This window comes from Lepidothrix coronata, unplaced genomic scaffold (assembly GCF_001604755.1).
Source record: "Lepidothrix coronata isolate B3197 unplaced genomic scaffold, Lepidothrix_coronata-1.0 Scaffold161, whole genome shotgun sequence".
Lineage (NCBI taxonomy): Eukaryota > Metazoa > Chordata > Aves > Passeriformes > Pipridae > Lepidothrix > Lepidothrix coronata.
In genome coordinates this window covers 456100-469907 of record NW_016690341.1, presented here as the reverse complement: position 1 = coordinate 469907, position 13808 = coordinate 456100, and the positions used below count along the sequence as shown (strand labels likewise).

Genomic DNA, 13808 nt, shown 5'->3' with positions numbered 1-13808 from the left:
TTAAAACGAGGCCAATACTTTTCAAACCACCAGATATCTTTCAAAGATTTGTCTATACGTTTAATTTTTGATTCTGAGCCAAGTATGGCATGTAGTTTGGCTAAAGACTATTGACAGGCTTTTGGCTACAGTGATTTGTCACCGCTCCAACAGTTTGTATAGAGTTGTTTGCACAGAATATGTGATACTAAATGTAGATGTATGATATACTCAAAAGCGTATAAGAAATGGCATTGTATAAATAAAACTGTGGCTTTGTTGGTAACGATCACACAACATATTAACATATTAACCTCTAAAATTTATGGCAAAAGTACCACTTTCTTCCCCAATGTCTGGACTTTTGTCAGGTTATTTTTCCGCGTTGAATATGGTAAATAATAAATGATCTTATTATGGTGTTGCTTACTGAGGTATTGGTCACATTGTACAAAAAAATGGAAAAGGAACAGTAACTGTCAAATGTACATGTAAGCCACATGACAAGTATAGAAATTTAAAAAAAAATATTAATTTAAAAAACCTGTCCGCTATGCACTAGAACAGTGAAAAAGAAGGAATCTAATACTTTTGTGACTTTTTCTTGATTCATAAAAAACCTGAACATTTTTATACTTCATCCACTACCATGTGTTTTTCTGTTTCTTTAACTTTGCAGTCTTGTGCCCAGTGTTGCTGTACAGCTGTGGGTGTTCATGGCATAATCCCAGCACACTGTGCTTTGGGTTCATTTTTGAAACAAATAAAGCAGAGGCAGCAACACTTCATTGGTTTGACATGCATGAGCACATCTAGAAAGTAATAACCTGAGAGTAGATGCTTTCTGTCTTGGCAGAATCTCTACTCCAAGGACCCCATTCAAAAGTAGAGTAGTATTATAGTCCCCTTTATGCAGACAGGAAAATAAATCAAGAATAAGATTTTTAAGTTTTTAAACTGCCAAAATATCACTGGATTGTAATTTGCATCTAGATAAACACAAAAAATACAGATAACTATAAAAAAGACTTGTACACAGCCCACTGAAACATGAGAAGTGTGTGACAAAGGCACACTAAAAGTCCATGCCTTTACCACACAGTCATCTTTCCTCTTTGAAAAGTATTGACCTCCTTTTAAAACCATAGGCACAGTCACTAAATCCCTGGAAACAATCACCATTGTCGGCAGAGCTGTAAACCTTAAATCACACAAATGATACAAAAAGCACATGTTTAATCCTTGAAGGGTGGTGTTTCTCCACACAGGCATTATTTACACTAGGCTCTCAAAGATGGGGAATGAAGGAATTAACGTGGGGGATAATACACAAATACATTTGACGCCTTGATCCCCAAATCTGGTAATGAACTATGGCAGTCTGCCTGTGATGCTGCTGAGAGAACCTGAATTTTTGAAGACATAACCTGACTGTTACTTGTTTGTCTTGCACTGAACTAAAATACAAACCAAAACACAGATCAAAATACTGGCAAAATGCAGATCAGGAGTGGGATTTCTAATAAGCTTTTAACAACAGAGATACTTCTTTGCATTTTCTCCTTGGAGAACCTGGCAAATAAAGAATGGTATTAGCTCATAGTACACTGATTTAAGTAGCTTTTGAAGCTAAGCAGTAGTTTTGCCTTGTGAATCTTGTAGAGGGAGAGCAGCCATAATTTAATGGATTAATTTTCAGTTTAAGAGATTGAAAACTACAGTCTGCTGAGTGAATCAGCCCCTCAGCAATAATGTGAGACTGTGCTGGAGGCTGCAGCCTCTCTAAACCTCAGTGACCTGGCTTATCTGTACAACACGGAAAGCAAAGCTGTTATCTGAAAGCACAACAGGTGTACAAGGCAATAGGAAATCTAAATTATTAACAAAACTGGGCTTGGTCAGAGATTTTCCATATCACATCTTTCTTTCCTCTTCTGTATTTGAATATATGATAGTTGGATTTAATGAGGTGGAAGAAAAAAAACCAAAACAACCAAAAAAGCCCTACCAGACTCCTTGTAGAACATAGATTTTTACTTTGGAGATTCTTGGAAGTTTTATGCTGTTTTTTGGTTTTGGTTTGTTTGGTTTTTTTTAACCTGGTAGATAAATAGGAGTTTAGGACTTCCATGAGGAGCTGCTACTTAGTTACCTTCCTCTCTTGTTTATTTTATTTTTTTTTCCCACAGTAGTCAACCTTTGAGTTAGAATCCCTATTTTTCCACTTAGTTTTTATTCTGCCTTGTTGCTACTCAAGGTTTGCAAAGAGCCTTCCGCTTGCTAAAATTCTGTCTTGGTTTTTACATTCATACATAACTTTTTGTAAGAGAGTTTTCTTGCAGATCACTTTAGCTTTTATAATTAAGAATAATTACATAATAACAGCAATATGGGAGATTTTTATTCACCCTGCAGTACTAAGTCTCCTCAGATTTTTTTGTATTCCTGGTATAGAGCTTTTCTTCAAGGCTCTACTAAACAAAAACAGTTCTTTGCAGACTCATGGAAAATTTTACCATCTTTGCTGACATAAAAACTAGGGATTCTCAACTTCTCTTTCAGAAATAATAACAAATAACTTTTGGGGATTAACTAAAAATATTATCCAGCTGATTTGTTTCAGAATCACTACAGATTGGACACCAAAATATAAAAAATTAATTTAGATGAAAAGAATGAAGATTGTTGTGCACTTTAATCTCCCATAAATCTATTTGTACCACAGTCACTTCCTCATCCTCTATAACCATATTCATGCAAAACTGCCCATAACTCTACTGACTAAAAACAAAAAAAAGCTACCCCAGAGTACAAGAGGAATGAATGTTGCTCACCAGGAAAGAAATTACCCGTGTGCATTTACTGATCTTGTGACCCTGTAGGATCCTAGCATGCATGTTCACTTTGATGCTAGAGAACAAGAACTTTTTTCTCAGAGACTGAGAGCAGGAATGGCAAGTGGAGTTTTCATCAGAGTATGCAGCTATAATGACAAATTAGTCTGTTCTTCTGCATATCACTTGGAGCAGAAGAACTAAAGAATACCTCCATCAAAAGTACAAACTCATGTTGAGTTATAGCGTAGCTCAGACAGTAGTTAATCCATCACAACTCAATGCACTTTCCTCCAGGGGGTAAGTTACACTTGCAGATAAAATTAGGAACTTGTTCATAGTCTATTTTGTTTTTCTTCACCTCCCAGGTACAGCATCTTATTGTGCTTCTCTCTACTAGTTTAAAGACCCTTTTCATACCAGAGAGCTTTTTCCTATGCAAGGCATATTGACTTTCTTTCTGATAAGATTCTTAACATGAGTTGTTTCAGTCTTTCAGTCTTCTATGGAAATGTTCCAGTGAAATGTTCCTGATGTTTAGTTAGTCAACCACATATTTTGAACCTTCCTCTCTCAGTCCTTCCACCCCAAAATAGTTCCACACAAAGTCAGACAATTGGGGCACAACAGAAGTCATCAAAGAACCATGAGGAACAGGAATTTACTGTCACCACTGTTAGGTACCATCATTCTGTCTGTTTAGTACCTTCTTATCTTAGTTTTCCTGTCTTTGGACATCCAAAATTTCTCAGATGGCAGAGAGCTGACTGAAGGGAAACCTCATAGGTTTTTCACATTTTTATTTTAAAATTTGAATTTTCTTGTGCATGTTTTCATCATAAATTTTTCATATGAAGACATACAACAGATTAGGTCCAAGATAGATAGCTGGTATATAATATAGGGTTTATATAGATAATATAGGATTTATCTGTGTTCTTTTAGCTCCCTGATGCATGTAGAAAAATATTTAAAAGAAATTGCTCTCTCTCAAGGCTCTTTGGGGACTTTGTTGAAAGGCAAGAAAATCAATTGTTTATACAGCAACACGATTTCATTCCAGTTATAGGCTGATGCGCTTATTTATCAATAACTTGGTTTCTATAAAATGTAGGTGAACAAAATAAAAATAAGAAATAAAATATTCTGCCTCTATCAAGCAAATTCTATATGCTACTTCAAACGAATTTTAAGTGGCAAATAAAAACATTTTTATTATTGTAGGACAATGAAACACAGAGAGATTAATGTATTATCAGAAACCTCATAGATAAAAGAAGTAAACTGAGATGAACCTAACATATGAGTCCCTCTTGTCCTATTTACAATACTTTTTCACAGAACCTACTAAACTTTGTGAAGATCACAGCTAGCTTAGTTTCTTTTAAATTCAGTCTGGAGAGAAGTTATTCCATAGAAACTTTTGTTGGATAATGCATTTGGATGAAGACTGTTCAACCAGCTCTATGAATGTACAATGTTTGAAACTGTATGTGAATATACATTGAAAGAAGCTCAAGTACTAGAAGTAGTTGATGGGCTCCTCACAGCAAGTAATCACTTATCAAGCCACATGGCAGCAAGGTACATGATCACAACAATATCAGTTCACTGCAAAAAGTGATTTTCTGAAGAAATCATGACAGTTGGCTTATAGATAACTGCATTGCTTTTGCTGTCAGTTTTAAATAATGAACTATAATTTAAAAAAAAAAATTCCAAAGCTTTTGTGGGAAAAAGTGTCTTGAGGGAGCTATTTTTTTCAGCCTGCTTGGCTGAAAGCTTAAAGGGTACAGAACTAAACTAAAACAGAAAATTATATTTAGCTAATGCCTCAGAAATAAGTAAGGGAAATAAGCGGCATATTCATAAATTTTAAATTATTTGTACTTTGGACCAATGACCTTTTACTCAAAGTATGGGTGTATATGAACAAGGTCAACACCAGAGCCTTTCAAACACTGTTTGTGTTTGACCTGACTTGTATCACATTCTTCTTAGAATTTACCCCTTAAAATGAGGAAGGAATTTTATGTGCTGTAGTGACTTAAAGGAAGATATGCAACACTATGAATCAATTATGTTTTAAACTTCTTATAAAATTGTATATAGAGTATTCAAAAAAGAAACAGTGATCCCCAAAGACAAAGCAGGTAATCTTGGTGATTTAGTGGCACCAGCTGAATAACAGCGGTGTGATGTCAAATAAAAAACTGGGAACATGGAAGGAAAGGGGAAAACACAGAAATTAGATGATATTTATATGCATATGTGTACTGGAATTGCTGGAGCTGGATTTCTATCTCTTCCTTTGGTTAAGTTTAAGGACAGACATAATTAACTGATTACATTAAAATGGAATGATGAAAGGGAAGTAGATCCTGATGATGTTCAGCAGAACTATATAGAGAGTTGAGAAACCTCAGCATCTACCATCCTGAGGTCTGTGAGAAGATTCATTACTGAACTACAAAAGTAAAAGCTAAAATAAACCAAAGTATAGTGAGAAGAAATGACAAAAGCTTTCTCAGTTTTGCTTAGAACAGCAATATGGAGCTAGAGATGTTCATACAGGTGAAGATGTTCAAAGAGAAGTTGAACCAAAGATTGCTAAGCATCTCATCACTTAACCTGGTAATGCATGCAGGCTTTTTTCTACTGTCAGGAAGAAAAGCAAGGTATTTCTGAAAGCTTCCAAAGGACCAGCCTGAGATTTTAACCTTTCCTGATACATTTGCAAAGCAAATAAATCACCTCCATTCTGATGAGATGCAGCAGGCCAAAGGATTGGGAAGAAGGAGAAGCTTGGGTCAACCCACCATCCACATCCTTTCATTCTTCCAAGACCGTTTGTCAACTACCTACATACATTATGAGCTTTTATATGGGCGTTAAACATATTTCAAGGCTAATACAATGTCTAAGTTGTCATTCACTTTCAAAGAGCTGAACTCTGTTTTGACAGTATGTGCTTTGGAGCTGATTTTTGAAATAATCACAGACTGGCTGTAGTAAGTGCCAAAAGACAGGGGACCTAAGATCTTAGCTCTTCACAGCTTCGGGGAATTTGAGCCAAAAGATATCTCAGCATAATCTCTTCCAAAGAATATTTTTGAGAAAATTTCTCTTTATTCTTCTTGCTTGAGCAGAGCCATGGCACAAGAAAAATGCACAAGGTCATACAGCTATAAAAAACAATGAAAAAGGAGACTGCCTGTAGCTGTGGTTCAAACATAACTTATGAATGATGAAAAAAGTTTTTATATTGTGTCTTTTCTCCATTTCTACTGAATTTACCTGAGAGATAGGTATCTATTCAGCAGGGACAGGCATGTTGCTCTACATATGCAATAACATTACTTCAGATTCCTGGAGAAAACCATGGGTACCTCAAGAAGGAGAAACATTATTTCTTTGACTACTGACACTCAAATTACACCTACATCTTATGTTAGAGGTCTGAACCTCTACTGGTTGAACACTTCTATAAAAGTTCATAATATATTTCTTATGATTTATCAAGTGAGGTCAACAAATGCCTATTCATTTGAAGGGGATTTAGAAGTTCCTTAGAAAAAGTAATTTCCTTCTTTTCTGATGGTGAGAATTAATTACAATAGATAGACTTATGTTGTCTTCTTTAAGAGAATGAAGAAGTCTAAAAATACCTACTTACTTTCTGATGTTTCTCAGGATTCAAGTATTTCAAATAATTTTAGTCTTAAACATGCAATTGATAGATGCAATGTTCGAATAAACTTCCACTTTGCTGTTTGCAGCAAATCCCAGACAATGAAAATATTTGGCTGGTCATCTCTACTCTGGAAGGGAAACAAATAGTGCAAACACAGAAACACACAAGAATGTTTGAGGGACTGATGGGTGAGGATTAAAACTGAACAGAGGAAGAAAAAAGAAAAAAAACCTGAAGAATGAGACTGGGAAAATGAGAAAGAAAATAGAAAGACAGCAATCTGTAAAAGAAAAAGGGATCACCACTGGGGTGAAAGAAAGGAAGTGACAAGGAAAGGACAACAAAGGACTGAAGTGGGGTTTGAAAGGGACACTTCAAATATCTCTAGGTCTCAGCAAGTGAGTTTTTTTTTATTTATTTATTTTTAACACCTTCAAAAGGGAAGGGACAAATTTTATTTTCAATGTTGTTGTAAAAGAAAAAGTATGAATCTGCCAAACCAATAAGGTGCCTTGCAATCTGTGCTTATCAGAAAAAATTAAATATGTGATTTCATAATAAACATTTGCAATAACAGCAAGAGCAAAAACAGGCAAGATTTTTAGAGGAAGTGGCAAGAAATATTAGTGATAAATGGAGAATTTTATTTATTATTTTCTATAAAGGAAAAAAAGAAATACTCCAAAAGAGAGGGAAAAATAAAAGAAGACATAAAACTAGAAAGAAGTTAAATTCAAATATGACATGGAGGTGATGGAAGAGGATCAAAAATATAGTATGATCACCTACCAATCATTTTTAAAATTTATTAATTATATCACCCATCCTAATCTCATCACAGTATCACGTCTGAATGCCTGAAGGCCAGAAAGGGTTCAATTTCACCCCTTCTCCCCAACAGCTAACTGAGAGATGATGATATCAAGTCATTATTCCCTTTTAGCGGTTTCTCCCTGCTTTTCCTGTGACAGAAAAAAAACCTGTTTTGCAATGGAGCACTCAGTTCATGGATCCCAATATCAGCTTTGGAAAGGTGCACTGGTGCCCCGGGTTGTTTACCTCTACTGTGAAAAGAGACCAGCCAAAGTAGATGGCACAGATCCATGAGACTTCTTGTCTCTCCCCTATCTTCTCAAAAGCCCACATAAATCACCCTGTAGCCTCTGTCTATACTGCTCTGTTTTCTGATGATAAAATATCCCTGTCCTTTCACACACAGATAGGCTAAATACTAGAGAAGGGATATGGCCTCTCAAGGCAGAGACAAGCAAAGTTTTAGAAATGGCAAAACACTCTGACCTCTGAAATGCTTACGAGTATCAGGAACTCAGGTTTTAAAAGTGCCCAAGCTCTTCTTTGATGTATCTTGTCCACTAACTGATATTCACTTGATTTCTTTGGCTGATATAAAGTTCTTTTGAATCATTGCAAAAGTATAGGTATTGGGAAGGAGAAATTGCACTTTGAAAATAATGAAACTTGAAAGTGATATTGACATGCACTTATTTTATTATTTTTTAAATATTTGTAAATAGTTGATACCAGTTTCCCACTCAATTAGACCTATGTCTCTACGAAGGGTTTGTCTGACAGATTCATAAGAAGTATTATTTATACCTCTAACTAAACTCCAATGACCTCCCATACGGATGCCCTCAAGCAAGGAACAAACAGAATAAGAAATATTGAGGGGAAGAGGGATTAGCTTTCACAAGTATTTTGTAACATTGGAGAAACTGTCCTTGTAATATTAATGAAATGAAGGCTGAGCATTACGACAGAGAAGACAGTAAATAAATACAGATAAAAGTAATCCCACTTTATAATCCTATTATAGGTTCTTCCAAAAAATAGAACTTTTCTCCAGACCTAGCAGAAAGGTGGGAAGTCTTATTTCAAGGAAAGATAGGTACACCCTGGCATCTGCATTGAGACTTTTTTTAATTTTGAAATTACCCAAAATTAATCAGAATAAATTAGCATCATCGTGCTGTCAGATGCAAAGAAGATGAAAAGCTTTTTGATTACTGTTAGAAAACCAGCAACAGTGAAAAGTGTAGTTTTAGCAGCATGTATAAGAACATCTGTTCTGAGATCCCTGAAGCTGGCAGTGCTGCCGTGTACCTCTGAAGAGAGATAATTGCATGATGGAAAACACCAGACTATAGGAAAGAGCAAGCAAGACTCCATGGCTAGCAGAAGAGAGATACTATATTAGAGATATCAGAGTTCATATCCACCACCCAGTTGCTGATTTGGTCAGGTAGAGCTTATAATTAATCCAGGGAATAGGAAAGACATGACAAAGCAGATCAGCAGTTCGGAATGTATGCACTAGTTCTTTCTGGTTCACATGCTGAAACCTGGTAGTGAGAAATTTGCCAGTTTCATGAAGATGCTACTGAGATTGTAATCAAAAGTCCCTTAGTTTCTTCACGACAAAATACTGTTTTTCATGGAAAGAGAACCGTGATAAATTCTGACCTAGAAAAAGCAAGCACAGTGGCATTAAAAAAAAAAAAAAAGTTGGAGAAGACGAAATTTGGTTTTCATATAGTCAGTACGAACAATTGCACCAATCACCTTTTCCATCATACTTACAATATCTTGGTGCTGCCATAGTTTCTGGCCTTATACAAACTGCAAACAATATTTTCCCATTTGTGTTTTCCCCATTTTGTGTAACTTGAAAAGTTCCAGGGGAAACATACTGGTCAACTCAGTCTTATTTTCAAGCATCGTATAAACATTTCTTAGACCATGAAATCTTAAAAAAATTATTTTTATGATTTTCTGGGCACAAACAGTAATTGCCAAAACATTCACCAGATTTGTTTATCTGCTTTCTGGAATAAACTAGATATAGTCACAAGACTCTTATAGTTTGGATCGCAATGCTTTTTTGTAAAATAATAGCTAGAAAGCTTTTTTAAAATGTACACAAAAAAGAAGGTTAGATCTGCAGAGAATACAGAAAATTATTTTAGGATGGGATAGGCTGGAATCCAAATAGCAGGGCAAGATCAAAAAGCAAATAGGATTCTGTATATACTGTGGAAGAAGACATGAAAAGAAATTGAAGCTTGAAGGAAGGATGGAATGAAAAAAGGCAAAACTAATAATTTATTTACCAATCCAGACATTTAAAATTCTAATTTATGTACCCATCTATCTCACTCTATGTTATGTGTAACAAAACTTTCATCAATACAATATAAAGACATCAAGTCCTTGAGCTTTGTCCTCCTCTGCCCTGGAAGCACTGAAGGATATTTTATTAATGATTGCTCCTGCCTCAGATCTCTGTCTCCTGAAGGTGAGGAGGTAGTGAAAAAGCTGAGCAAGAGCCATTATTATCATCCTTGGCTCTGATCTCTTTCTTTCAGACTCTGTCTAGAAATCAGTTTTGAATTATCTGAAGAGAAATGAGCTCGTTGGGGAAAATATCAGTCTCAAAGAAACAAATAGCAGTAACAACCAACACCCCTCCCCTCTTCCCCCCACCAAAAAAAAGGCCCCAAACAAACTCAACAGCAAAGAATCCCCCATTTCTTTCAGGATACTTTCTTTTCATGGTGTTGCCAGCTGGAAGAGCCATCTCCCTGTAACTGTTCTAATCTTGGTCGATGTTGGCAGGGCATGCAGCTGTACAGCAGAGCAGAGTGCTGCTGTGGCATGAGCATGATGGTTCCCATCTGCTTCCCTCGAGGGCCTTTTGGGTCTCCCTTGATGCAGCACCACAGCACTGGACATTATGGAAGCCTCAGTTTTACAGGCTATTGTAACTGTGGCTCCAAACACTGTGTTTATGAGTTTAATCACTATCCCTCCTGCTGTGCAGTTTGACCCCAATGTTTATACATGCTAAAAATCATATCAATTCATATTACCCAGATATTCTTTTATAAATCTCCTCTTAACATATATTTCATTGTCAAAATTATTTTAACATATCAGTTAAAACCATTATATTCACTTTTTATCTAATATAGTAAATGAGTATTTCAAAGCATTTCATACATTCATTATTCTCTTTCAACCACTGAAGCTAGTGCACTCCAAGAATAAGTGAATCATTGGTTTTATAGATGGGACTGAAACTCTCACAATAGTAATTTAAAATCTAGACATTATCTAAATTCCTGCAGAAATTATATGCAGCATAAAAATACTTGAGCTTTAGAATAGATTCATCAAACACATTATTTGATAAAACATGACAGGATTTTTTGAATATATTTTGTCAACTTCATGTGAAACTTCATAGTAACATAAAATATTAGAAGAAAACAGCCTTAGAAACAACTCAAAACTACTGAAAGCAAGAGCAAATCATAAAAAAGGCAAATCTGTGATCAGAATGATCAACCCAAAAAGGAGATTTTCTACAGATCTATGTACCCACATCTCTTTACATTTTGATCACCATGATAATCCACTTCAAGAAAATCAAACAAATAAGCATAAAATATATTTCAAACAAAAATATCCATTTTTAAGAGATATTTAACCACTAAATTGTTATAGACATACTGAAATCCTAACACAAATAAACCTGATTCAGAATGTAATTTGTTTACCTTAATTGACTGTACATTTCCAAATCTTAATTTTTCCCTCAGGTTATCATTCTTCATTTTTTGGTCTAAAAGCATATTCTGTTTCTATGTCACACTAACTATGACTTGTACAAAATGTTTTTAATCAAATTTTAACCTTCTCAAGTGAAAAATCCTTTAGCCGAAAGCTGATCTTTGTGTTTTGTCTGTTTTAGCCCCATTTTCTTCAATTCAAACATGTTATAAAATTGTCAGTCTTAAACAAAATTTATGAAATCATAAGCAATCTGAACTTGATTTATTTTTTAAGTACATTGTTTTCATTCAATGTATTTTTATTCTATAATAAGTAAGATGGAAGGATCTAGAGTGATGCACAAGTAAGGCAAAAATGCGTGTTATTTCAGATGTTCTGAAATATTAAGGAGGACTAGTCACAGAAATCTCTGGAAGATGAAAGTTACTGATTAAGAAAAAAGACAGTGTAACAATACATGCAAGCTTTGATTTCAGATCTCTTACTGGAGGGTGTTTCTCTCAAGCTTGGGGCTTGGAGTCATATTTTCCAAATGGCACTTAAAATGCTGGCAAAGGTTCCTAAACACCGATTTCAGTTTTGAATTGACTACAATCAGGATAATTGAGTGCATGGAAGGATACGCCCCAGCTACAACTAAGGATACAGCAACTTTCACAATATCTTTACTTTGAGATGTTGACAGTATCAACAGAATTTGAGCTACAAAACTGGAAAGATACAGGATTAAGAAAGAAATAATGGATTTAATGGTAGTTAGGTGAACATCTATCAAAGCATTCCTGGAAGTATCTGCATAACATTGCATGTTCTTTCTGTGTTTCCACAGAGACGTAATTAACAGAGCTGAGGTTACAATAGACAGTACTAGAGGGAAAAAGCAGCCTACGAAGTAAAGAAGCAGCAGGTAGAGATGTGAACTATCCCAGTCAGTGATATGAGCTGTGCTATTTTCTCTGCAGTTCCCTGTTGAGCTGCAGAGATAAGTGCTGGGTGTAGTCCATAGTAAAGGAAGGGAAGTCACAGAAGACATCACCAGCGATCCGAGAAGAAGCCATGGGACCATTCCAGCTATTCTGAGCTTGATTTGCAGCAGCAGCCATTGGCTGACATTGATTATTTTTATACAGTAGAGTACATGGAGCCAAGTACTGAACCACAAGCTGGCATGGTTTACAAACATCCGTACAGCACCAAAGACTTTATACACCAAAGCCAACTTAAACACGTCTGTAAAGTAGAGACTGTGGATGTGCATCAGTACTGTCACCTGCAAGATAAATCTTGATGTACTCAGAAAGATCAGAATCATATCAGCAGAAGAAATTTTTTTGCTTTTAATCCAGTTGATGATATTAACAGTTGTAATAAATCCATTTCCAATAAATCCAACAACAACTTCAATAGCTACAATACTTATTGAAATGATAAGAACTGGTGGCAACATCTTGCTGCTTTGGTCGGCTCTGCCTGATTATGTAGCTGTGCAAGAAGCTGGGCAGTTCTGGTGGTATCTGACTAGTTCCAGCTTCAGTCTGCTCACCTTATATATAGGAACAAAAAGACATCTCAAAATGATAGCGGATCTGGAAATGATAGTGGAAAATTACTATTGATGTTTTTCCTGAATGTGCAAATCAGAGAAAGATTTAATAATTAACTCTAACCTTTTACATGCATAAGATTTGCCTATGTTTTTCCTTAGGGGTATGAGATATCCAGCTGTATTAACCTCCCCGTCTATTGTCCAATTGTTTATATTTTTATCTAGAGTGGTAGAAAGCTCAGTGGCTCTCTGGTTACATCAGTACCTGCCAGTGTAGAAGGGAATTCTTCATAAAACCCAACAGAGGCAGCAACATGTCAGGTGACAAGATGCCTTATATTGTAACCAGTATCTTTCATACCATGTTGAAGGTCTATAAATCATAACTAGATCAACTAGTTGCAACCACTTTAACATGAAGAAAATTATACGGCCCTCAGTCTTACTCTAGAGGAGCACTCCGGACAACAAAGCTGTTTTTACCCAAGGGTTCTTGCTACCTTTAGCTGACCACTTCTTACATGTGGGCACATATATGGGATCAAAAGATGACAATGACTAATTATACGATGAGCAGTGATGACAGGCTAGTCAAGTAGAGGAGTCCAGACTCTGGTCAAAGCCCAGCCTTCTCCAGCTCTTTCACTGTCTCAGCCTCTATCTCACCTGCCTGTCATGGAGTTTATTAGCCTAGATGGTGGATTTAGACCTGTTCTGCTTTATAGTGTGAAAGTCTGTCATCCATCTTCGTCCATGGCTTTAGCCAGATACTGTAATGAGCACAACAGTCCAGAACAGTGGTGGGTCTCATTAATCTGCATTTACATTAGTGCTTATTTATAAAGAAATATGTTTGGGTTTACAGAACCTCACCTTCTCAACCCCAGGCCCGTTAATCCAACCTGTGAATACAGTATTGACACATTTATATTGTCAATGGATAATTTCTTGAAATAGAGAAATATGAAATACAGTGAGGACTTTGACAACAGGGTAAGAAGCAGTTAAGTTGGCTGCTGGAAAAAATCTAGAAGTTTTTGGCAAAAAAATATTTACTATTTTTGTGGGAAAGTTGACATATATTTCTGCAGTCCATTTCTCAACAGAGTAAAATCTCTTAAAGTAAAAGGTAGACCAAGTTTTTAATCTGGATATGGTA

General features: G+C 35.8%; 1 protein-coding gene across 1 annotated transcript; it reads right to left on the bottom strand.

Annotated features, from left to right (window-relative positions):
* Positions 1-11584: 11584 nt before the first annotated feature.
* Positions 11585-12550, bottom strand: LOC108504381 (taste receptor type 2 member 40-like). The gene has a single exon (XM_017829260.1). It carries the CDS (start codon positions 12548-12550, stop codon positions 11585-11587), a length of 966 nt encoding a protein of 321 aa, XP_017684749.1.
* Positions 12551-13808: the final 1258 nt, after the last annotated feature.

Bases quoted from the DNA above. Each gene is read 5' to 3' on its own strand.
- LOC108504381 (XM_017829260.1), bottom strand. From the start codon at position 12,550: ATGTTGCCACCAGTTCTTATCATTTCAATAAGTATTGTAGCTATTGAA.